Raw genomic sequence first — 25,674 nt, forward strand, 5'->3', positions numbered from 1 at the left:
ATACACGTACTCACAAACCCCCGCAGGCTATCTCCCTTAGCCGAACGGTTACTAATTGTGAGCCGGTTTGGATGTGCCAGGAAATGGGTTGCCACAATGTTTTATTTCTATTGTACAAGATCACCATAATCTTCAAATTTAGAATTACATTTCAAAAACTAACAAACTAACATAAAATACATTTTAATTAAATACTCATCATTTATTTTCCAAAGCCACATGGAGCCGCAGCACAGAGATGAAAGAGCCGCGGGTTGCCGACCCCTGGCCTAGACAGAATGGGTATGAAGAGGAGAGTTCCTATAGTGGGAGAGTATAGCACCAGAGATTATACCCTCAGAATAGAAGGACATCCCTTTAGAAAAGAGATGAAGAGAAATTCACCAGAGGGTGATAAATCTGTGGAATTCATTGGAACAGGCGGTTGTAGAGGCCAGGTCATTGGGTACATTTAAGATGGAGGTTGATAGGTTCTTCATTAGTCAGGGGTCAGGGTGTCAAATGTTACAGCTGGAAGGCAGGAGATGAGGTTGAGTGGGATCATTAATCAGCCGTGATGGAATGGCAGAAAAATTTGATGGGCCAAATGGCTTATTTCTGCTTCTATGGCTTATGGTCTTTTATGGAGAGTATAAGACCATACATTCTTTGCCTCCCACCAATTAGCCATTGCTTTATTCATGCTTGAATCTTTCCTGTAATACCATGGGCTCATGGCTTTTTAAGCAGCTTCATGTGTAGCATCTTGTCAAAGGCCTTCTGAAAATCCAAGTATACAACATTAACCAATTCTCCTTTGTCTATCTTGATTGTTATTTCTTCAAAGAATTCCAAGATTCATCAGGCAAGATTTTCCCTTGAAGAAACCATGCTGATTATGGCCTATTTTATCATGTGTCTTGAAGTACCCTGAATACTCATCCTTTATAATTGACTCCAACATCTTCCCAACCACTGAGGTTAGACTAATTGGCCTATAGTTTCCTTTCTTCTGCCTCTCTCCCTTCTTGAAGAGTGGAATGACATTTGTTATTCTGGAACCATTTCAGAATCTAGTGATTCTAGAAAGATCATTACTGATGCCTCCATGATCTCTTCAGTCACCTTTTTCAGAACCATGGGGTGTACACCATCTAGTTCAGATGACTAATCTATCATCAGAGCTTTCAGTTTCCCAAGCAACTTCTCTCTATTTATGGTAACTACATACACTTCATGACCCTTGACACCTGGAATGTCTACCATACTGCTATTGCCTTCCACAGAGGAGACTGATGCAAAATAATTATTCAGCTGGTCTTCCATTTTGTTGTCCCCCATAACTACCTTTCCGACATTGTTTTCCAGCTGTCTAATATCCACTCCACCTCTCTTTTACCCTTTATGTATCTGAAGAAACTTTTGGTATCCTCTTTAATATTATTGGCTTACTTTCATATTCCATCTTTAATTTAATGATTTTTTTTGTTATCTTCTGTTGGCTTTGACTTCTCTTGTTATTTGCAGTTGTGTCATCTTTCTTTTAGAACACTTCTTCCTCTTTGGGTTGTATATATTCTGTGCCATCTGAATTCTTTCCAGAAATGCCAGCCACTGCCATCATCCTTGCCAGTGTTCTTTTCCAATCAATTCTGGCCAACTCCTCTCTCATGTCTCTGTAATTCCCTTTACTCTACTGTAATACTGATGCATCTGACTTTAGCTCATTCTCATTTTTAAGTGTGAATTTGATCATATTAAGGTCACTTTCTCCTTTAGGTTCTTTCATCTTAAGCTTTCTATCCAGTTCCAGTTCATTACACAACACCCAATCCAGAATAGCTGATCCCCCAGTGGGCTGAACCACAAGCTGCTCTAAAAGGCCATCTTGTAAGCACTCTAGAAACTCCCCTCATGGAATCCAACATGAACCTCATTTTCCCAATCTACCTACACATTGAAATCCCCCTTGACTATTGTAACATTGCCCTTTTGGCATGCGTTTTCTCTTTCCCTTTGAAATTTGTAGATCACATCCTTACTAATGTTTAGCAGTCTGTATACAACTCCCATAAAGGTTGTTTTATCCTCTCAGTTCCTTAGCTCTATCCACAATGATTCAACACCCTGCGACACTTCTTTTAAATAATTTGATTTCATTTTTTACCAACAGAACAACGCCGCCCTCTTTCTCTTCCTGCCTGTCCTTTGAATACAATGTGTATCTGAGGACATTAAGCTCCCAGCTATAATCTTCTTTCAGCTATGTTTCAGTGATGTCTACGACATCTTAGCTGGCAATCTACAACTGTGCTGCAACCTTATTCCATGTACAGCATGCATTCAAATATAACTCCTTCAGTCCTGTATTCACCGATTTTAATTTTGTCCACCTTTTATGTCACAATTCATCCTGTTGAATGAAATAAGTTAGTTCAAGCTTAATATCTTCTCTGGACATTGAAGAACTTTTCTACCATCCTTCTAATCCTTGTGATAATTTATTCCATCGAGTGCAGTGACTACGGTAGTGGGCAAATTTGCACGTAATCCTACTGTGAGACTGTTATTTCCTTTGGGATCAATAAATTATCTAACTATTTATCTATATACCTATCTATATTTTGATGCACATGTGAAAACTAAAGCTAATCTTTATCTTTATTTTAAAAATCATTTAAGAATAGCATTGCTTTTGGCTGAGGAGAAGAACCCTACAATGAATGCAAACACCTGTCCTTGATGAAAGAAGTAGTGGTGGCCAAGGCAGAGGCTGAAGTGTTTAATATTCCTTGTTAGTCAGTTTCCTGATTGTTGGAATTGTCTATTCAGAAAAGGAAAAATGAATAAGCTTCATGAAATGTAACATTTAAAAGCAAGTAAGGACTTGCCACTGATAAGGCGTGGTCCATCAGTCCAAAAATTGGTTTGATAATGAATCACTATTACGTTAAGCCCAAGCAAGTAGAAACAGTTTTCTTTTTACCACATGTTGTACTGATTTGTTTTTTCGGTGGGTAGAGAACTCTTTCTTTCTGACCTCTCTTTCTCGTCCATTCTCCTTTCTTTATTGCTCTATCTCCCTCTCTCTTTCTCACTGTCTCTAACTGCCTTTATGTTTGTTTCTCCCTATGTTTTTATCTGTCTGTCATTCTCTTTCTCTGTCTGTCTCTCTTTCTCTCTCTCTGTCTCTATCTCTCTCTTCTCTCTGCCATTATCTCCCAATTTCAGCCCTTATCTCCTCCTCAACCTTCCTGTCATCTTACACCCCTTCCACAGTCCTACGCTCGCCTTGGACTTTGCTTCACCACCCACTCTTTCTTATTTATAATAGCCATCTCCCCTCTCCACACTCAGTCTTGATGCAGTGTTTCAACAATGTTGACAATTACTTTCCCTCCACAGATGCTGCTCGATCCATTGTCTCTTGCTGCCTCATGCCAGACATTTTCTCTTCTCCCTCCTATAGGGCAGAAAGGTGCAAAAGCCCAAAAGCTCATACCACCAGGCTCAAGGACAGCTCCTATCCTACTGTTGTAAGATTATTGAATGGTTCCCTACTACAATGCAATGGACGATTGACCTCAAAATCGACTCTGCTATGACCTTACACCCTATTGTCTACGTGCACTGAACTTGTCTTGATGGAGTATTTTATTCTGCATTCTGTTATTGTTATACCTTGTTCTACATCAATGTGCAGATGTGATCAAATGATCTGTCTGGATGGCATGCAAAACAAAGTTTTACACTGTACCTCAGTGCGTGTGTCAATAATAAACCATTTACCTTCAGATTTTTACTATTATTGACTTGTGTTTGGCACCGACTGTCATGACTGACTAAAACTAAGCCACAGGGAAGCTGTGAAGTTCAAGTTTATTGTTACATGACTTCAGATACTGAATATAAAATCAAATGACACCACGTTTCTCCAGACCACAGTATACCCACAATACATATATGATGCACAGCACAAAACACAAAATATAAATTGTGTACTGGTATTATTTCCTGAAGGTCGGTATCACTTTAGTGGATACTGTCCAGTCCTTCATGGGTATCGCCCACCTCACTATTGAGCACATCTACCTGGAGCGCTGTTACAAGAAAGCAGCGTCTATCATTAGGAACACTCACCATTCAGGTCATGCCCTCTTCTCACTGCTGCCTTCAGGAAGGAGGTGCAGGAGCTTCAAGTCCAACACCACCAGAATCAGGAACAGTTATTATCCCTCAACCATCAGCCTCCTGAACCAGTGTAGAAAAATACACTCATCCCAACAGTGATCACACAGCGAATAGATTCTCTTTCAATCCCTCTTCAACTCATGTTCTTGATACCCATTTATTTATTTATTTATTTATTTATTTATTTATCTACCTAGCTGTCTATTAATTAATTATTATTTTGCTTTATCTTTCGTTTTGTATTTGCACAATATGTTGTCTTTAACATATTGGTTGTTTCTCCATCTTTGTTGTGTATGTTTTATCATTGATTCAATTGTGTTTCTTTGTATCCACTTTGAATGTCTGCAAGAAAATTAATCTCAGAGTAGTATGTGGTGACGTGTATATACTTTGATAATACATTTATTTTGAACTTTATCCATAATTATGCTGAACATATATTTATAACCCCAGAGTGATCCCTAACACCAATGATTCTGAGATTAAAACATGCTAACTTAACTTCCAATGTATTTAAATTTATTGATTATATAGGTTCGTATTAATGAAACAGCCAAGCCTTTGGCCTTCACATTTGTGCCAACTGTTCGAAAGCTTCCTGCTCACATTCAGGTGATGGATACCAGATTCTCGCATCAGCCTGGTAAACTGCAAAGCTCAATGGCCAGTTCCTCCATCTTGAATGAGGTAATGCCATCATTTTCAACACTGCTGTGTTTTTTTTACACATTAAAGATTTGCTCATTAAATCATTTTTAAGAAGACCTTCAGTTGTCACTAGAAAAAAAAGTTCTGCATAACACCAGTACGTCTCTTTTAGAGATCTCCTACCAACACAGAAAAAAATCAAAATCAGAATCAGGTTTACTATGACTGCGGCACCAAGCGGTATGTGTGATGCTATTACAGCTCAGGTTATCGGATTAATTCCGCTTTCCTCTGGAAGAAATCTTGTAGGTTCTTCCTGTGTATGCATGGGTTTCCTCTGGCCACTCTGATTTCTTCTCAGTCTGAAGATGTACCAATTAATTGGCTAATTGGTCATTGTAGATTGTCTTGTGATTAGGCTTGCGTTAAATAAGTTTGTTGCTCGGCGGTGTGGCTCACTGTGCCGGAAGGGCCTGTCCTGCACTGCATCTCTAAATAATAAAAATAAAAGGTATATGTCCTGAAATTTGCTGATTTGCTGCAGCAGTACAATGCAATGCACTGAAAATATTACTATCAGTTACAATAAGAGATATGTTAAAAAAAAAGTAAGTGTAGTATAAAACGAGAGCAAATATGAAGTTGTGTTCATGCTTTCATGGACCATTCATAAATCTGATGGTGGAGGGGAAGAAGCTGTTCCTAAAACACTGAGTGTGTGTTTTCAGGCTCCTGTCCCTCCTCTCTGATGGTAGCAATGAGAAGAGGGCATGTCCTGGGCAGTGAGGGCCCTTCATGATGGATGTCGTCTTCTTGAAGTATCAACATTTGAAGATGTCCTTGATGACGGGAAGATTCGTGACCATTAAATATTCACATGAGCAAAAATACAAGATAGTGCCTGAGCAGCATCTGTAGAAGGAAATGGACAGTTGACGTTTTGGGTTGAGATCCTTCATTTGAACTGCACCTAAAATGTCACCTGTCCATTTTCCTCCATGGCATCTGAATTCCCTGAACATCCAGAATCTAGCATCTGTACTCTCTTTTGTCTGCAAATATCCAGTTAATATGAATACAATTCAAAATTCAAACCAAATTTATTATCAATGTACATAAGAGAGGACACCTCTTTTTCCCTTTTTAGGGAGAGAGAGAGCTTTGTGGTATGTCGAATTACCGGGTGAATGAGTAATCTTTGGGGTACTGCAAGCCTGTGTCTTCATTGACGCTTGCTGCGTGTTTGAGTGCTTGGTGGAGGGTGCTGATGCATTTTTACTGGTGGGGGAAGTGGTCATTGCCTTTCTGCTGCTTATGTGTGGGAGGGGTCGCTGGGGGTCTTTGAGGTTCTAACGTTTAACTGTCATGCATTCTCTGGGGCACTCCTCTGTTTTCGTGGATGTCTGCGAAGAAAAAGAACTTTAGGATGTATATTGTATACATTTCTCTGACATTAGTTGGACCTATATACGTCACCATATGCAACCCTGAGATTCATTTTTTTGGGGCCATACTCAATAAATCCATCACAGAAAAATAACCATAATAGAATCAATGAAAGACCATGCCAACTTGGGAATTCAACCAGTGTACAAAAGCCAACATATTGTGCAAATGTGAAAAGGAGGAAATAATAGTAATAATTAAATAAACAATAAATATCGAGGGCATGAGGGTATTCCATAGGTTGTGGGAACATTTCATTGATGGGGCAAGTGAAGTTGAGTGAAGTTATCCCTTTTGGTTCAAGAGCCTGATGGTTAAGGGGTAATAACTGTTCCTGAGTTTGGTAGCATGAGTCCAGAGGCTTCTGTACCTTATGGCAACAGCGAGTAGAAAGCATGACCTGGGTGGTCTGGGTCTGTGATAGTGGATGCTGCTTTCCTGTGACAACATTTTGTGTGGGTGTGCTCAGTGATGGACTGGGCTATATTCACCACTTTTTGTAGGATTGTCAATTCAAAGTTATTGGTGCTTCTATACAAGGCTGTGAAGCAGCCAGTAACTATACTGTCCATCACATATCTTTAGAAGTTTGTCAAAGTTTTAGATGTCATGCTGAATCTTCGCAAACACCTAAGGCTTGAAGTCAAGTGACTGCAGTTTCCAAGGTAATTACGTGTTTTAACTTTCTTTCAAAATATTCTTGTTGGTGCTTACAAGAGTTGCTTTTTACTCTTCAAATTTTGTTTTGTAAATTGGTTGTTTGTCCGTCCTGTTGTGTAGTCTTTCACTGATTCTCTGGTATGTTTCTTGGGTTTATTGTATATGCCCACTAGAAAATGAATCTCAGAGTTGTATATGGTGACTTGTATGTACTTTGATGATAAATTGACTTTGAATTTTGACCTTTGAATTATCTTCAACAAGCTGTCAAAATGACTTTTTGCCAGGAAGAGTTCTCAAAACCTGTGGGGTGGCAGTTAGCACAAAGCTATTACAACATGGGGTGTCGGAGATCAGAGTTCGATTTATTTGTACGCTTTTCCCATGAGTGCATGAGGTTCCTCCGGGTTGTCCCACAGTCTAAAGGTGTACGAGTTAACAGGTACATTGTAAATTATCCTGCGATTAGGCTACTGTTAAATAGGTGGGTTACTGAGTGGTCTGGGTCGGTGCGCAAGAAAGGCCTGTTCCTCACTGCATCTCTGAATAAATTTAGGGCACTGGGATAGCATAGTGATTAGTGCATCACCATACAGTGCCAACAATCAATAATTGGGTTTGATTCCTCAGAATCAGAGGGTCAGGTTTAATATAAGCGACATATGTTGTGAAGCAAATTACATATTAAACAAACACACACACACACACACACACACACACACACACACACACACACATTAAATATGTGCAAAAAGGGAGCTAAAAAAAGAAAAAAAATAGTGAGGTAGTATACATGGATTCATTGTCCATTCAGAAAAATGATGGCGGAGAGGAAGAAGTTGTTGCTGAAATGCAAAGTGTAAAGTGTGTGTCTTATGTTTCCTGTATCGCCTGCTTGATGGAAGCAGTGAGAAGAGGGTACACCCTGGGTGATGGATGCAGCCTTTCTGAGACATTGTCTTGAAAAGATGTTTTGAAGATTTGTAAGGGGTTCTCCCCATGACTACATGGGGTTCCTCAGGGGCACCATATTTGAAAGATGTAGGATTAAGGTTAGGGTTAGTGAATTGTGAGCATGCTTTGTTAGCACCAGTAGCATGGTGACATGTGTAGGCTGTCTCTAGCACAATCCCCTGACTGCGTTGGTCATCGACACAAATGATCCATTTTACTGTGTTTCGATGTTTTGATGTACATGTAACAAACAAAGCTAATCTCTTAAAAAAAAAGGCTGCAAACCCTTCACTTCTTGGAAGCCATTCCTGTTTAAAAATGGTCCATTCATGTGATCAGCTGTAAGTGTAGGTGAGTCAGATTCCATTTCCAGACTCTAGCAGCTAAATATAACTTATGTCCACGCACTGGAATATCGGCCTAACTATTCCCAGGGCTGGAACACTATCCATCACTGGAACTATCCTGCCCACCATTGGGGACATATTGTAATACACAGAAAGTTGCCAGCGAAGGGCTAGTAACATCATGAAGGACCCACCCACCCTGCTCATGGACTGTTTGTTCCACTCGCATCAGGGAGGAGTTATGTAGCCTCCATTCCAGGACCACTAGACTCAAAAACAGTTACTTTCAAAGCAGTAAGGCTGATCAACACCTTCACTGACTAATTCGCCCCTCCACGGCCCCCAGCACCACTACTTTATCATTTCTTGTCGATCACCTTATGTGCAGCCCAGTGTTACTTTATGGATATACGATCAATCCATGAATATAAGCTATCATGCATTTATACTTATCGTGTTTTTATTATTGTTTTCCTTATTTTATTGCAGTCTTTGGCTACATCAGATCTGGAGTAACAATTATTTTGTTCTCCTTTACACTTGTGTACTGGAAATGACGTCTTGACTAATGACACTTTGAATAAAGATATTTAAACTAGGATATTTTCATCTTGTGGCCATCCTCCTACATTTCCAATTCCATCCTGGAGATCATCTGTTAGGAACCAATTTTCAAGACATCTTGTTAATACAACCAGCTGGGAAGTTGTCTGTTTCACCTCTGCCTACAAGTCTGCAGGAGTCTGTAGACTCTGCCAGTTCATCAAGGCGACAACACTCCCCGCCTTTGAGGACATCTTCAAGCGACCAAGTCCATCACTAAGCACCCTCAACAACCATGACATGCCCTCTGTTCATTACTACCATCAAAGGGGAGGAGCAGAAGGGCATCATGAGTCCAGTGTGGGTATGTCTGACCATGCATTGACATTTAGCACTGATTGGATAGGAGGCTATTTTCCCCCTCCCTTCCCTCTTCTTCAATTCCTTACTCTGGCCTCTTACCTCATCTCCTTACCAGCCTATCACCACCCCAGCACCCCTCCTCCTTCTGTTTCTCCTATGGTCCACTCGGCTCCTATCACATTGCTTCTTCTTCTTCAGCCTTTACCTTTTCCAACAACAACTTCACAGCTTCCAACTTCATCCCCCTCCTTCTAGCTTCCCCTCCCTCCATCTTCTTATTCTGAAATCTTCCCCCTTCATTTCCAGTCCCGATGAAGAGCCTTCGCCTAAAATGTTGACTGTTTATTCCTCTCTGTAGTTGCTTCCTGACCCGTCGAGTTCCTTTAGCAATTTTTTGTGTGTTGCTGTGGTTTTCCAGCATCTGCAGATTCTCTTGTGTTTATGCTGTCTCGCCTATTGGATTTAATAATGCTACCACTCTCCCTCTCTAAGTATTTTTGCTTTATCTGAGTCATCTTTTCCCCGCAGTTACACAAGAGATGTTGGAAATCTTGAGTGAGATCCCTCTGCATTTTGTCTTCTCTGTTTGCATTTTTGTGCGTAAAAGTTCTATTACCATGATGTTATTTTCCCAGAGAACAGTTTTATTTTATTTTATTTATTTTATTTAGAAACAGCTCATCACAGGCCCACCCAGCCAACTGAGCTGCACTGCCCAGCAACCCCCCTGTTTAACATTAGCCTAATCTCAGGACAATTTAGAATGATCAATTAACCTAATAACCGAAGCATCGGAGGAAACCCCACATGGCCATCGGGAGAACGTACGAACTCAATATAGACAGAACTCAAAACTCCGGAGCACACTGAGCTGTAACAACGTCACGCTGACCACTACCCTACCATGGTGTCCTAATTGTATAATTAATTGTTGATGGTAACTGACCTTTTGAAAATCTTCCTTGCAGCCCTTGTGTATTACTGAAGAAGAACAGTCTGGAAGTTTTAGAGTGGAAGATGGCATTGTAGAAGGAGCGTCAAAACGAAGCTGGTTGAATAATGAAGGAAACTTTGGGCCTGCTGAAGAGGCTTCACAGATCCAGGGGATTTTCAAGGCCGAGTTTGTCTTACTAACAGATTCAGATGGAAATGACAGTGATTGTTTCTCTCAAGGAGGTGGAGTAGATCTCTCAGCCACGGCATTGTCTTTGTCAAGTTTGACTCCTAATCCTTTCACTGATGTCAAAGGCAGTTTTGTTCATCCAAATGTTGTTGAAGATAAAACAAAGGTCCCTTTCTTACAAGATGCTGAGCAGAAGCTGGATGGTGCTGTGCAAGAATCACTCTTTCAGGTAGGTTAAATGTTCTCTTATTTGTTCGGTCTGTGCAAATCTTTTCAAGAGAATCTGGTGTTCGGTTGCTTCATTCTAGAATGGGATCCAAACTGGTGAATCAACAGGAAATCTTTCAATGACACAAGAGATTCTGCAGATGCTGGAAATCCAGAGTAACACACAAAAAATGATGGAGGAAGTCAGCAGGTCAGGTAGCATCCACAGAAGGGAATAAACTGTTGACATTTCAGGCTGAGACCCTTCAGTCCTGAAGAAGGCTCGAGGCTGAAATATCAAAAATAAGGTACAAGGCCATAATAAAGTAGACTTATTGTACAAGAGATCCATTCAATAGTCTTATAATAACAGGGTAGAAGCTGTCCTTGAGTCTGGTTATATGTACTTTCTGGGTCTGGTATCTTCTGCTTGGTGAAGAGGGAAAAAGAGAGAATATCTGAGGTGGATAGGGTCTCTGACTACGCTAGCTGCTTTACCAACGTAGTGAGAAGTGCAGACAGAGTCCATGGAAGGGAGGCAGGTTTCCATGGTGCTGGGCTGTGTTCACAACTCTCTGCCATTTCTTATGGTCAGTTGATGTGCCAAGCCATGATGGTCACTTGCTCTGTTGTTTCAGTGAAAACTAGTGAGATGAAAATTGCTGAGTGATTTGATTTCTCATGGGGCTTGTATGATTTGTTATGGCACTGGTTGCAAGTTATGTCTAATAAAGTTTTGGAAGTTGTTTGATGTCACTGCATGTCCAGCAGCCTTCATGAACTGGTAGGTTCAGAATCAAAATCAGATTTATTAATATATGCTGTGAAATATTGTTTTGTGGCAGAAGCACAGGGCAATTAAGAAAATATAAATTATAATAAGAAATATGAAAAAATATATAAAGCTCAAATTAAGTAAGTGGTGCAAAAAGAGAGCAAAAGTAGTGAGACTGTTCATGGGTTCATCGTCTGATCAGATATCTGATGGCAGAGGGGAAGAAGCTGTTCCTAAAATATTGAGTGTCTGTCTTTAGGCTTCTGTAGCCAATCTCTGATAGTAACAATGAGAACAGGGCATATCCTGAGTGGTGGGAGCCTTTAATGTTGGATGCCACCTTGAGACATCACCTTTTAAAAAATGTATTCAATGGTGGGGAGGCCATGATTCTTTTGGCTGAGTTTACAATCCTCTGCAGCCTTTTCCGATCCTGTGCAGTGGGTCTCTCCATACCAGATGGTAAGGCAACCAGCTAGAATGCTCTCCACAGTACATTTGTCAAATTTTGCTAGAGTCTTTGGTGACATTCCAAATCTCCTCAGACTCCTGATGAAATATAGCCGCTGTCATGCCCTCTTTGTAATTGCATCAATATGCTGTGGCCAGGATAGATCTTCATTGATGTTGACATCCAGGAACATGAAACTGCTCACTCTTTTCACTGCTTACCCTTAGAAATTCTGCCAACAATTTCAGACTAATTTTTTTATTCATACCTGTAAAAAAGACCTCCAAGCACCCCTGATGTGCAGTATTTGTCCTTGGAATGCAGTGTTGGAGGAGTTAAACTGGAAATTCTGGATCAATGCACCATTAATCACCTTCAGACAGTGCAGTAATTGAGCTTACTTAGGAAATTCACAAGGCATTAATGAGCCCTGTTTTGAACTGTGCCGAGAAATGTAAGTAAGAAGCAGTTAGAGAAATTGGTCGGACCGAACTTGGAATATGGGGAGCAGCTTTGGGCCCCTTATCTGAGAAACGATGTGCCGGCATTGGCAAGGGTCCAGAGGAGGCTTATGAGAATGACTCCAGGAATGAAAAGGTTAATACCTCTGGGCCTGTACTCACTGGAGGTTAGAAGAATGAGGGGCGATCTCATTGAAACCTACCCAATATTGAAAGGCCTAGATAGAGTGGATGTGAAAATGATGTTTCCAATTGTGGAAGAATCTAGAACGAGAGGACAGAGCCTCAGAATAGAAGGACATTCCTTTTAGAACAGTGATGAGGAGGAATACCTTTAGCCAGGGGATGACCTATCTGTGGAATTCATTACCATAGATGGCTGTGGAGGCCAAGACATAGGGTCTATTTAAAGTGGCGTTTGATAGGTTCTTAATTAGTAAGGATGTCAAAGGTTACGGGGAGAAGGCAGGTAAATGGGGTTGAGAAGGATAAAAAAATCGGCCATGATGGAATAGCGAAGGAGACTTAATGGACCGAATGGCCTAATTCTGCTCCTGTCTTATGGTCTTATGAAAAGAAAGCTGGCATTTTGAAAAGGGATAGCTGAGTGGAAACGTATTTGGTTATATAGGTTATATAGGGCTCTGTATTGGGACCACTTCTTTTCGCCATTTGCATGACGGGATTGATGGCTTTGTGGCCAGGTTTGCAGACAATATAATGACAGGTGGAGTGGCTGGTAGAATTGAGGAAGCACGGAGACTGCAGAAGGACTTGGACAGATTGGGAGAATGGGGAAAGAAGTGACAGATGGAGTGTAGTGTAGGGCAGTGCATGGTCATGCACTTTGTAGAAGGAATAAAGGTGTAGATTATTTTCTAATGCAGAGAAAATAGAATAAAAATCAGAGATGCAAAGGAACTTTGGAGTTCTTGTGCAAGAGTCCCTAAAGGATAACTTGCAGTTTGAGTGAGTGGTAAGGAAAGCAAGTGCAATGTTAGCATTCATTTCAAGAGGACTAGAATACTAGAGCGAAAGTGAGATGCTGAAAGTTTATAAGGCATGGGTCTGACTGCACTTGGAGTATTATGAACAATTTTGGGCCCCTTATCTAAGCAAAAGATGTGCTGGCATTGCAGAGGATCCAGAGAAGGTAGTTGGAAATGATCTTGAGAATGACATAAGTGAAATGTTTGTTGGCTCTGGGCCTGTACTTGTTGAAGTTTAGAATTTACTGGATCTAATAGAAGCCTATTGAATATTGAAAGGCTTACACAGATGGTTATGGTGAGGATGTTTCCTTTAGTGGGTGAGTCCAGGACTAGTGGCACAGCATCAGAATAGAGGGATATTCATTTAGAACAGAGATGAGGAGGAATTTCTTTAGCCAGTTGGTGGTGAATCTGTGGAATTCATCGCCACAGACAGCTGTGGAGACAAGCTTATTAAGCATACTTACAGCAGTGATTGATAGGTTCTTGATTAGTCATGGCATCAAAGGTTATGGGGAAAAGGCAGGAGAATAGTGTTGAGAGGAATAATAAGTCAGCCATGATGGAATGGCAGAGCAGACTCAAATGGTCTAATTCTGCTCCTGTATCTTATGGTTTTATATGCATACTTTTTATTATCATTATTACTTCTGTAACTTACTATCTTTCTTTTTCTCGCTCTTTACAGTCTTGTTCTCCTCATAGTGCCAGTATGCATCTACTAACGTCCACAATTCAGAATGGAGATAGCACTCCCACTGACAAGAGACACGCTTGCCTTCCACCTGCATTGAATAAAGCTACACTTCATTTTATTTCCAGTCAAAACACAGAAAAGAAATCTTCTAGTTTGCCCCGGTCCAGTTTCTTGTCCACCACTGAGAACTCCTTTTTATCTTCTAGCTCTTTACCTTCAGCACTTCATACCAAGTCCCTCTCCCATTTCAATCCCTCTGTTACGATCTCTAAAGCGGCTTCACTTCCCTACCCTCTTTCCCAACCATACTTTACAAGCAGCAGTGATTTGCATTCATCTCCAGTCTGGTCATCTTCTTCCCTGCCCTCTTCAAGGTCCACGGTGGATTCCTCAATATGCGTTCAACCTTCACCCTGTTCTTCCAGCCAGAATTTCCTTACTCCCATCTCTCATTTGCCATCCTGTCACTGTTCCAGAATGACCGACTCTTCTTGTCTGCACACGAATTCTGCAAAATCTAGTGAGGTGTCCTCTCCTCCAACACAGTTGTCATTGCTAACTTCAATTTTAAGATCTGGAAAGCTAACTCCAGTATCATCAGAATCCTCAGGGCAATCGACAATAGTTTCCTCCAACACATCTGTCCACACCATTGGCTCTGGGTCTTCCATCAAATCTTCAACTTCTCAAACTTCACATGCATCTCCTCCCTGTCAAAGAGCCAGGACATTTTCTCCAAAGCCAGGGGCTTCCTTCCAGGGCTCCTCCAGAGAGGCTGAAAGTGTTTCTTCGGTCTTGCCAAGGTCCTCCGCCTCTCCGCAGTTCCCAAAGCTGGCAGCGTCTTCCTTTCATTCCTCTTCTACGCCTTTATCTAAAAAGTCTCGAAATAGTTCCAGAGAGAGAGCTCAGACCCCGCCACCTCGCCCTTCTGCAAAGCACAAGGCTGATCCCTTGAAGGTAGCCAACTCAACTCCCATGCTATCTTCATTGTGTCATGACTCAAAACCCCCTATTTCACCCCACTCTCCCTCCTCTTTCCACAGAGTTTTTTCTCCTGGCCCAGTACCTTCTTTGTCACCCCGACCTCCCATTCGACAGGAACAGGAATGCCCTCTGCCCTCTAGGAGATCTCTCAGGACTCCTCCCACCTCTCGAATCTCAAACTTTAATTACTGCCCTGGAAAGGTTGGCCATCTTTCACTGAGTACAACAAGCTCTTCTGTTTCTGTTTCTACCAGCCCCTTCAATACTCTCCCCACCTTAGAACAGTCTACATCACCTTCTCCACCCTCACCTTCTTCACCTACTTTGGTGAATTTGTTATCTTCCTCCTCTTCTGTTTCGAATAAGCCCACTCCTTCAAATATTAATCCTTCTACAGCTTCACTCACACGAAACCAGACGTCTCCTCATTTGTCTCCGTTGAAGCCTGGCTCCCATTCCACCGCCTTGCATTACTCTTGCTCACCAAAACCCCCTATTCCACAGCAGCTTTCTCGCCAGCCTTCCCCACCTGCTAAATTTAATGACACTGTTAATACTTCAGCTCAATCTGCAGGACATTTCCCTAACCCCAGCACTCACACACCACTGCCTGATCCTGTCAAACCCCCTCCACCATCATCACCCACTCCCAGATCGGGCATGTTTTCTCCAACACAATTTCTGTCCCGTCCCACCGAGACTAAGAAACCAGAACAACAGGTACTTGCATCTCTCTTTCTTTTGCATGTTACAAATAATGAAGAAAACTGAGTGGCCTTTTCTGCCTTGCCTGCATGAAATATTCTATAAATTCATCTTGTTCTGATTTAATTCAAACTAAATAACTACGTTTCCTTTTTAACTAATTCTTTGAAATAAAAATCTCACTGAATTGTGTATTTGACACTTGTGATGTCATGCTTATCAGTGTTAAATTCAGGAATTTAATGATCTGGAATTGTTTGGTGTTCATCTGTTGTAAGGCAGCATTTAAATATTGCTATTGTTTCAAGATCCAGTGCTTAATTTACTTATTTAGTAGGAGGCCCTTCTGGCACCTTGAGCCATGCCGCCCCAGCATCTCCCAATAAACCCGATGAACCTAATCATGGAATTATTTACAGTGACTATTTAACCTCCATGGTATGTCTTTCAATTGTGGGAGAAAACTGGACGACCTGGAGAAAACCCACAATTTGGCCACTAATAGCACCTGAAACTACTTTTGATTGTGCTTCAAATGTTTTAATTAACCAGCAAGGAACCATTTTACACTGCATTGATCTTTTGAGACATAGGGAAGAGTTTAGCTTTCTGAATGTCACAGGTAGACAGGGTGTTAAGCACACTGGCCTTCATCAGTCAGTGTGGGAGTTAGGACGTTGTGTTGATGTGTAAGACATTGATGAGCCACACCTGGAGTATTGTGTACAATTTGGTCACCTCTTACAGGAAAGATGCTCTTCAGCTAGAAAGAGTGCAGACTTTGACATTGTTTCTATGCCACTCATGATTTTTTACACCTCTATGTGTCGATGCCACTCATGATCAATCTCCTACTGATGCAATCCTCTACATTCCAGGGAATAAACACATAGTCTACACAACCTCTCCTTATAACTCAGGACTCTAAATACAGGTAACATCCTGGAAAATCTTTTCTACACTCTTCTAGCTGAAGATAATCTTTCCTGTAACAGAGTGACCAAAACTGCACACAATACTTCAGGTGTGTCCTTATTGATATATTATGCCAAAATAACTTCCTAACTCCCATGCTGAGTGCTCATGAAGGCCAGCATGACAAATGCCCTGTGACACTGCTCTCAGTGAAACTCAGAAAGCTAAACTCTTCCCTGTGCCTCAAAACAATCATTGCAATGTTGTGGTTGTGTATGTCTTTCCTCTCTGGAATGTTGGAGATTGCAGGGTGACCTTATAGAGGTACTGTAGATAAGATCACGAGTGGCATAGACACAGTGAATTCATGTAGTCTTTTTCCCAGGGAGGGGAGGCTAAAAACAAATGGTTGGAGGTTTAAGGTCAGAGGTGAGAGATTTAAAAAGGAACATCAGGGACAGCTTCTTCACAGAAAAGGTGGTGTGTATAGCATTTAGAATGAGCTGCCAGAAACAATTGATGAGGTGGGTACATTAGCAACATTTAAAAGCCATCTGTATAAGTATATGGATAGGAGAGGGTCAGATGATTATGGGCCAAATGCGGGCAAATGCGACTAGATTGCTAGGCAACACAGTCAGCATGGGCAAATCGGGCCAGTAACTCTATGAGTTCCTTTGTGAAAAAAATACTATGCAAAAATGAAGAGATTGAAACATTCCCTTTCAATAATACAGCAGGAAGCAAAATAGCAGGTGGTTTCTGTATTGTGCCATAAACACAAGAGGTTCTGCAAATCCTGGAAATCCATAGAAAATGCTGAAGGAACTCAGCAGGTCAGGCAGCATCTATAAAGAGACCGTTGACATATTGGGGTTAGATCCTTCATTAGGACTGGAAAGAAAGGGAAAGGGAGAAGGGTAAGAAGTTGTGGGAGGGGAAGGAGGACAAGCTGGCGGGTGCTAAGTGAAACTGGATGGGGGAAGCTAGGAGGTTGGAAAAGCTGCAAGAAGCTGGGACATGATTGGTGGAAAAGGTAAAGGGCTGAAGAAGAAGGAATCTGTCAGGAGAGGAGAGAGGGCCATGGGAGAAAAGGAAGGAGGAGGGACACTTGTGGGAGGTGATCAGTGGGTGACGAGCAGAGAAAGGGTAAAAGGGGAATCATACTGAGGAATAGGAAAAGAGACCAGGCGGAGGGGGAAACAGAGAAATAAATGATCACACCATCAGGTATCTTCTGGCAGTGGAGAGAGCACAGGAAACAAGATGATGTGATTCCTAGGGAGAAAAGATCAAAAACGAAATGGTAAAGTAAAGTTTAGGTTTTGATCTAAAGAAGACTTGTAAATAACTGAAACAATTTCATTGAAGAAAGTTTTGTGTTTTCTATGACAGAGCTTTTGCTGACAGTGAGTGGAAGAACGTTGGAGTAATTTGCAGCAGACATTTAGTTGTTTGGGAAACTTGGTCTATTCACAGAGCTGAGAGAGCAAATACTTTAGGATCTTTACCCATGTTAAACAGGGTGATTTCTCCTGAAAGAAAATCCTACATTGGGGATGGTTGCAAATTAAGTATGAACATAAAATTTGTCTCAGTCATTTCAACATTGTTTACCGTTAATCTTCAGTATATACTTACTAATGTCCCTCACCCCTACTGGGCACAGGCCATCAGCAGCAACTCACCGGAGACCTCTATCCTAGCAAGTGGTCCCCAGGTGCAACCAGTCTTCGAAGATCCTTCCTGTCTCAAGGATGAGGTCTTTGGAGAGTCTGTTGGCATTTCATGTCCAACCCTCCTCCTTTTGCAGACAGGGTATAGATTATCTATATTGGACTTGTCACCCTTCAGTACATCAGTGAGATTCCTATATTAAGGTTTTTCTTGGAAATTTCAATGAAAGGTCCCTTGCTTCATTTCATATGATATTTAAAAAGGTTCATCATTCATGGTAATGGTAAAATAAATCTGCAGTGTAGACTCTTGATTCACTGCCATCCATTCCAAGCCATGAATGAAACCAGAAATTACTGTGCAAACATGAGGAAATCTGCAGATGCTGGAAATTCAAATAACAACACACACAAAATGCTGGTGGAACACAACAGGCCAGGCAGCATCTATAGGGAGAAGCACTGTCAACGTTTTGGGCCGAGACCCTTCGTCAGGACTAACCGAAAGGAAAGATAGTAAGAGATTTGAAAGTAGTGGTGGGAGGGGGAAATGCAAAATGATAGGAGAAGACCGGAGGGGGTGGGTTGAAGCTAAGAGCTGGAAAGGTGAATGGCGAAAGTGATACAGAGCTGGAGAAGGGAAAGGATCATGGGACGGGAGGCCTCGGGAGAAAGAATTATGTTCGTGACACTTCTCATGCTTTGAATTTTTTCAATGATTTTAAGTTCCCTGGCTCCCACTGTCTTATTTTCACCATGGACGTCCAGTCCCTATATACCTCCATCCCCCACCGAGATGGTCTCGAAGCTCTTCGCTTTTTTTTGGATTCCAGACCTAGCCAATTCCCCTCTACCACCACTCTCCTCCGTCTAGCGGAATTAGTTCTTACTCTCAATAATTTCTCCTTTGGCTCCTCCCACTTCCTCCAAACCAAGGGTGTAGCCATGGGCACCCGTATGGGTCCCAGTTATGCCTGCCTTATTGTTGGCTTTGTGGAATAATCCATATTCCAAGCCTATACGGGTATCCATCCCCCTCTTTTCCTTCGCTACATCGACGACTGCATTGACACTGCCTCCTGCATGCATGTTGAGCTCATCTACTTCATTAACTTTGCCTCCAACTTTCACCCTGCCCTCAAATTTACCTGGTCCATTTCTGACACCTCCCTCCCCTTTCTTGATCTTTCTGTCTCCATCTCTGGACACGGCCTATCTACTGATATCTATTATAAGCCTACAGACTCTCACAGCTACCTGGACTATTCCTCTTCCCACCCTGTCTCTTGCAAAAATGCTATCCCCTTCTCACAATTCCTCCGTCTCGGCCGCATCTGCTCTCAGGATGAGGCTTTTCATTCCAGGACGAAGGAAGTATCTTCCTTTTTTAAACAAAGGGGCTTCCCTTCGTCCACCATCAACTCTGCTCTCAAACGCATCTCTCCCATTTCCCGCACATCTGCCCTCACCCCATCCACCCGCCACCCCACTCGGCATAGGGTTCCCCTTGTCCTTACCTACCACCCCACCAGCCTCCAATTCCAACGTATAATTCTCCGAAACTTCCGCCACCTCCAACGGGATCCCACTACCAAGCACATCTTTCCCTCCCCCCCCCTTTCTGCTTTTCTCTGGGATTGTTCCCTACATGACTCCGTTGTCCACTCGTCCCCTCCATCCCTTCCCACCGATCTCCCTCCTGGCACTTATCCTTATAAACGGAACATGTGCTACACTTGCCCTTACACTTCCTCCCTCACCACCATTCAGGGCCCCAGACAGTCCTTCCAGGTGAGGCGACACTTCACCTGTGAGTCGGCTGATGTGATATACTGTGTCCGGTGCTCCCGGTGTGGCCTTTTATATATTGGTGAGACCCAGCGCAGACTGGGAGACCGTTTTGCTGAACACCTATGCTCGGTCCGCCAGAAAAAGCAGGATCTCCCAGTGGCCACACATTTTAATTCCACATTCCATTCCCATTCTGATATGTCTATCCATGGCCTCCTCTACTGTCAAAATAAATCCAAACTCAGGTTGGAGAAACAACACCTTATATACCGGCTGGGTAGCCTCCAACCTGATGGCATGATCATTGACTTCTCTAACTTCCGTTAATGCCCCTCCTCATCTTCTTACCCCATCCCTGACATATTTAGCTGTTTGCTTGTTCTTCATCTCCCTCTGGTGCTCCCCTCCCCCTTTCTTTCTCTCAAGGCCTCACGTCCCATGATCCTTTCCCTTCTCCAGTTCTGTATCACTTTTGCCAATCACCTTTCCAGCTCTTAGCTTCATCCCACCCCCTCTGGTCTTCTCCTATCATTTTGCATTTCCCCCTCCCCCCACTACTTTCATATCTCTTACTATCTTTTCTTTCAGTTAGTCCTGATAAAGGGTCTCGGCCCGAAACCTCGACAGTGCTTCTCCTATTGATGCTGCCTGGCCTGCTGTGTTTCACCAGCATTTTGTGTGTGTTGTTGTTCCAGGGATTACTGTTAATGAATTTGAGGCCTACAACATTTTTGACCTTTGTCATAGAGTCATAGACAGTACAGCACAGTAACAGGCCCATTAGCCTATTTAGTCCATGCTGAAATGTTATTTTGTCTAATACCATTGACCTGCAACTGGACCATAGCCTTTCCTTTCATGTACTTATCAAACCTCTTAAATGTTGAAACTGTACCTATATTACATCCACTACTTCCACTGGCAGCTTGTTCCACACTCTCACCGCCTTCTGAGTGAATCCTTAATCCATGACCTTTAGTTCCAGTTTTAACCAACCCCACTGGAAAAAGCCTGCTTGCATTAACCTGCTCAGTACTCCGCACTTCATTCAAATCTAGTGCTACAACCTATGATCGTCTCTGTTCTGCAGTAATTCCTATTTTGCTGTTTTCCTTTTCTGTATCTCTTACTTTCCCTGCCCACTTCATCCTTTTCTTCCTGGCTTCTACAGTACAAGATCAAGTCAAGTTACAAGGCTTTTGCAGCAATACCCACCAACACACTACTACTGGATCAGAAGGTCAGTGCCAGCCACAAAAATCGCTCTTTTGTAGTACAAGCTATATATATATCTATCTATGACCCTATAAGCACAGGTAGTAAATCAAATTGATGACGGCTGCTGATGATAACAAAGGGGGGACCTTTCAGACATACAGTAAATGACTGAGCCAGTATCAAAGTGAACAATACTGTTAGCGAATGAATTTTTGTGCTAAGTTGAATATCCTCTCAATTTTATCTGTTCATTTGGATTCATCTGAGTCACCAATTCTTCTGGTAGCACTTTCTTCTTCAATAGAAAGTGATGGAAATGTATTACTCAGTTGCTTTTTAGTTTTGTCACAGCTTGAATCATGTAGCTGAAGTCTTAAGAGAGAGTGTGCATTTTGGTCATTTTCACCTTTTTGTTCTTTTTATTTATTTAGTGATGCAGCATGTAACAGGCCCTCTGGCCAAATGAGCTGCACCACCCAGCAACACACCCATTCAACCCTACCCAAGGGACAATTTACAATGATCAGTTAACCTATTAACTGGTAGTTTGGACCCAGAGGAAACACACGCATTTACGGGGAGAACGTACAAACTCCATTACAAATGGCGCTGGAATTGAATGCTGAACTCCAGAATGCCCCAAGCAGCCCACTATGATATTGTGGCACTCCCCTTCCCCACTGGTTCCTACTCCAGATCGTTCCTCTTGCATCAGGTCCTAATCCTTACATAGAACATTACCTTACCTCTGACATCAGGTCCTAATCCTTACGTAGAAAAAAAATCTTACCTCTGACATCTACCCACCCCCCCCCCCATACTTTCCTCCAATCACTTTTAAAATTATGCTCCCTTGGTATTTGCCATTTCTACCCTGGGAAAAATGTGCTGACTGTACACTTGATCTATGCCTCTTCTCACCTCTTACACCCATCATGTCTCCTCCTCCTCCTTCAGTCCATAGAGAAAGGCATCAGGTCCATATCCACCTGTGCTTTGTCTATTTAACTGTCTGTCTAAATGTCTCAAACTTATTAATTGTATCTAATTCCACCACATCCCAGATATCAACCCCTCTCTGTGTAAAATGCTCATCCACCAGATTTCCTTTAAAACTCCTTCCTCTCAGCTTAAACATATGCCTTCTTAGTTTTGATATCCCTAGCAAAGATTGTGATTGTCTACCCAGTCTATGCTTCTCATAATTAAAGATTTGGTTTACTTGTCACATGGACATCAAAACATATAGCAAAATGCATCATTTGCCTCAGCGACCAGTGCAGTTCGAGGATGTGCTGGGGGCAGCCCACAATTGTGAGAATGCTTCTGGTGCCTGGATAACTGGGCACAATATTCTAACCCTAAGCTGTATGTGTGGGAGGAAACCGAAGCTCCCAGTGGAAACACACACGTAGTCACAGGGAGAGCTTACAAACTCCTTACAGATCTCAGCAGGAACTGAACCCTAATTGCTGGCATTGTAAAGCATTATGCCAGCTGCCCATTATGCCACAGTTTTATATTCTTTAACATTATATTCTTTAACAGGCCATCCCTCAGCCTTTTATGCTTCAGAGAAAACAAGCCTAGCTTATCTGATCACTCCCCATGTCTAAAGTCCTCCACTCCAGGTAGCATTATAGTGGTCCTCCTCAGCACACCCTCTGATGTTACGCAAGTCTGTCCCTGGATAATGTATGTGTACAGGCATCCTTAAGGCAGTTTTTTTCATCAGTCAGAAAATGCACAAAATCACTTGATAGAGTAACTACACTTTTCCTATGTGCTTTTCCATAGTGCTGTTACAAATGGAATCAAGAACACACAAAATTGACAAGAAAAGAGGAAAGGAGAGGAGGAGAGAGTGAGAGAGAATGAGAGAGAGAGACAGACAGACAGAGAGAGGAGAGTTTATTAGTATTACAGAAGCTCATTCAAATATACAGTTGTCTTAAGTTGAGCGTTATCAGTTTATTCCATTGTAGGTTGCCATTGTTTACATTTGTTGCCAACAGTTTCCAGGAAGAAATATTCTTGAGTTGAACATAGAGGGATGAATACTTAATTAAGTCAACACATATTGAGATGTCTTTTACCATTCATCTTGTGCTATTGTTTGACCTTTTCAATATACTTCATTTTCTCAAAGTTCAAAATAAATTTATTATTAAAATATATATATGCCACCATATACAACCCTACCATACATTTTCTTGTGAACATATTCAATAAATCCAGCAATCATAATAAAATCAATGAAAGACTGGACCAATAGGACGGACAACCAATGAACAAAAGATAAGAAGATCGGCAAATACAAAAAGAGAGAAAGGAAAACAATTATTAATAATAAATCAATCAATCAATCAATCAATCAATAAATAAGCAAGCAAGCAAGCAATAAATATTGAGAACATGAGTTGAAGAGTCCTTGAAAGTGAGTCCATAGGTTGTGGAAGAGTTCAGTGATTGGACAAGTGAAGTTATCCCTTCTGGTTCAGGAGCCTGATGGCTGAGGGGTAACAAATGTTCCTGAATCTGGTGGTGTGAGTCCTGAGACTTTTGTACCTTCTTTCTGATGGTAGCAGCAAGAAGAGAGCATGACCTGGGTGGTGGGGGTACCTGATGATGGATGCTGCTTTCCTGCAACAATGCTCTGTGTAGAAATGCTCAGTGATGGGGAGGGCTTTACCTGTGATAGACTAGGCTTTATTCACTACCTTTTACAGGATTTTCCATTCAAAGGCATTGAGGTTTGCATACCAGGCTGTGATGCATCCAGTCAATGTACTCTCCACCACATATCTATAGAAGTTAGTCTATTGAAGTTAGAAGCCGGGTCTTTACAAATCCCTAAAGAAGTAGAGGTGCTGATGTACTTTCGTTGTAAATACATTTACATGCTGGACCCAGGACATGCATAATTGAATTGAATTGACTATATTTCTTACATCCTTCACATACATGAGGAGCAAAAATCTTTGTTACATCTCCATCTAAATGTACAATGAGCAATCATAGTAATTTATAATAAATTATAATAAATAGAATAGTCAATGTAACAGAAATACACTCAAGTCAATGTGAGTTAATCAGTCTAATGACCTGGTGGAAGAAGCTGCACTGGAGTCTGTTGGTCCTGGTTTTTATGCTGCAGTACTGTTTCCCGGACAGCAGCAGCTGGAATAGCAACATGTACAACACACTGGAGGAACTCAGCGGATCGGGCAGTATCTGTGGAAACGAACAGTCAATGTTTCGGGCTGAAGAGAGAGGGGGCAGGGGCCCTGTTGCCCGACCTGTTGAGTTCCTCCAGCGTGTTGTACGTATTGCTTTGACCCCAGCATCTGCAGTGTACTCTGTGTTTAGTTGGAATAGATTATGGTTGGGGTGACTCGGGTCCCCAATGATCCTACAGGCCCTTTTTTCACACGTCTTTGTAAATGTCCTGAATTATGGAAGTTCACAATTACAGATGCGCTGGGCTGTCCACACCACTCTCTGCAGAATCCTGCGATTAATTGAGATGCAGCTGGTCAGGATGTTGTCAATTGTGCCCCTGTAGAAAGTTCTTAGGATTTGGGGGCCCATATCAAACTTTCTCAACCATCTGAGATGAAAGAGGTGCTATTGTGCCTTTTACTCTACACAGCTAGTGTGTACAGACCACGTGAGTTCCTCGATGACGTGGATGCCGAGAGACTTAAAGCTGTTTACCCTCTCAACCCCAGATCCATTGATGTCAATAGGGGTTAGACCATCTCCATTCCTCCTGTAGTCCACAACCAGCTCTTTTGTTCTTGCAACATTGAGGGAGAAGTTCTTTTCTTGACACCACTGTGTCAGGGAGATGACTTCTTCCCTGTAGGCCACATCGTTATTGTTTAGGATAAGGCCAAACAATGTAGTATCATCAACAAATTTAATTAGCACATTGGAGCTGTGGGTGGTGACACAGTCATGGGTATACAGGGAGTAAAGGAGGGGACTTAGTACCCAGTCCTGAGGGGCTCCTGTGTTGAGATTCAGAGGAGTGGCGGTGAGGGAGCCCACTCTTACCACCTGCCGGTGATCTGACAGGAAGTCCAGGATCGAGCTACACAAGGCAGGGTCAAGGCCGAGGTCTCTGAGCTTCCTGTTGAGCCTGGATGGAACTATGGTGTTGAATGATGAACTGTCGTCCAAGAACAACATTCTCACATAAGCATCCTCCTTCTCCAGAAGTGTAAGGACGGAGTGTAGACTATTGCATCATCTGTCGGTCGGTTGTGTCGGTAGGTGAATTGTATGGGGTCCAGTCTGGGTGGTAGCACGCTGCAGATGTAATCCTTGACCAGCCTCTCAAAGCATTTGCTTATTATTGAGGTGAGTGTGACAGGACCCCAGTCTTCCAGGCATGTTGCCTTGATCTTTTTTGGTACAGGGACAATGGTGGATAATTTGAAGCAGGAGGGCACTCTACATTGGGAGAGGGAGAGATTAACCTGCCACTTGTGCTGCGCACATCTTGAGTACTCACCCTGGGATGTCGTCCTGTCTTGCAGT

At 42.2% G+C, this 25,674-nt stretch overlaps 1 protein-coding gene across 11 annotated transcripts in view; it reads left to right on the forward strand.

Annotated features, from left to right (window-relative positions):
• The window catches only part of mlip (muscular LMNA-interacting protein), a 102,176-nt gene that overhangs the window by 32,618 nt on the left and 43,884 nt on the right, over positions 1-25,674 (forward strand). For 4 of the 11 annotated variants that reach the window (XM_059982077.1, XM_059982078.1, XM_059982076.1 and 1 more), the window contains 3 exons: positions 4,708-4,860; positions 10,103-10,486; positions 21,083-21,151. In XM_059982077.1, coding sequence (XP_059838060.1) covers positions 4,708-4,860; positions 10,103-10,486; positions 21,083-21,151 — 606 coding nt within the window. Of the gene's footprint in view, positions 1-279; positions 3,516-4,707; positions 4,861-8,734; positions 9,136-10,102; positions 10,487-21,082; positions 21,152-25,674 lie in introns of those variants that run through there. The other 7 variants (XM_059982072.1, XR_009514357.1, XM_059982074.1 and 4 more) reach the window with 7 other exon arrangements.

Source organism: Hypanus sabinus, chromosome 10, assembly GCF_030144855.1.
Source record: "Hypanus sabinus isolate sHypSab1 chromosome 10, sHypSab1.hap1, whole genome shotgun sequence".
In the NCBI taxonomy this organism is placed as follows: Eukaryota; Metazoa; Chordata; class Chondrichthyes; order Myliobatiformes; family Dasyatidae; genus Hypanus; species Hypanus sabinus.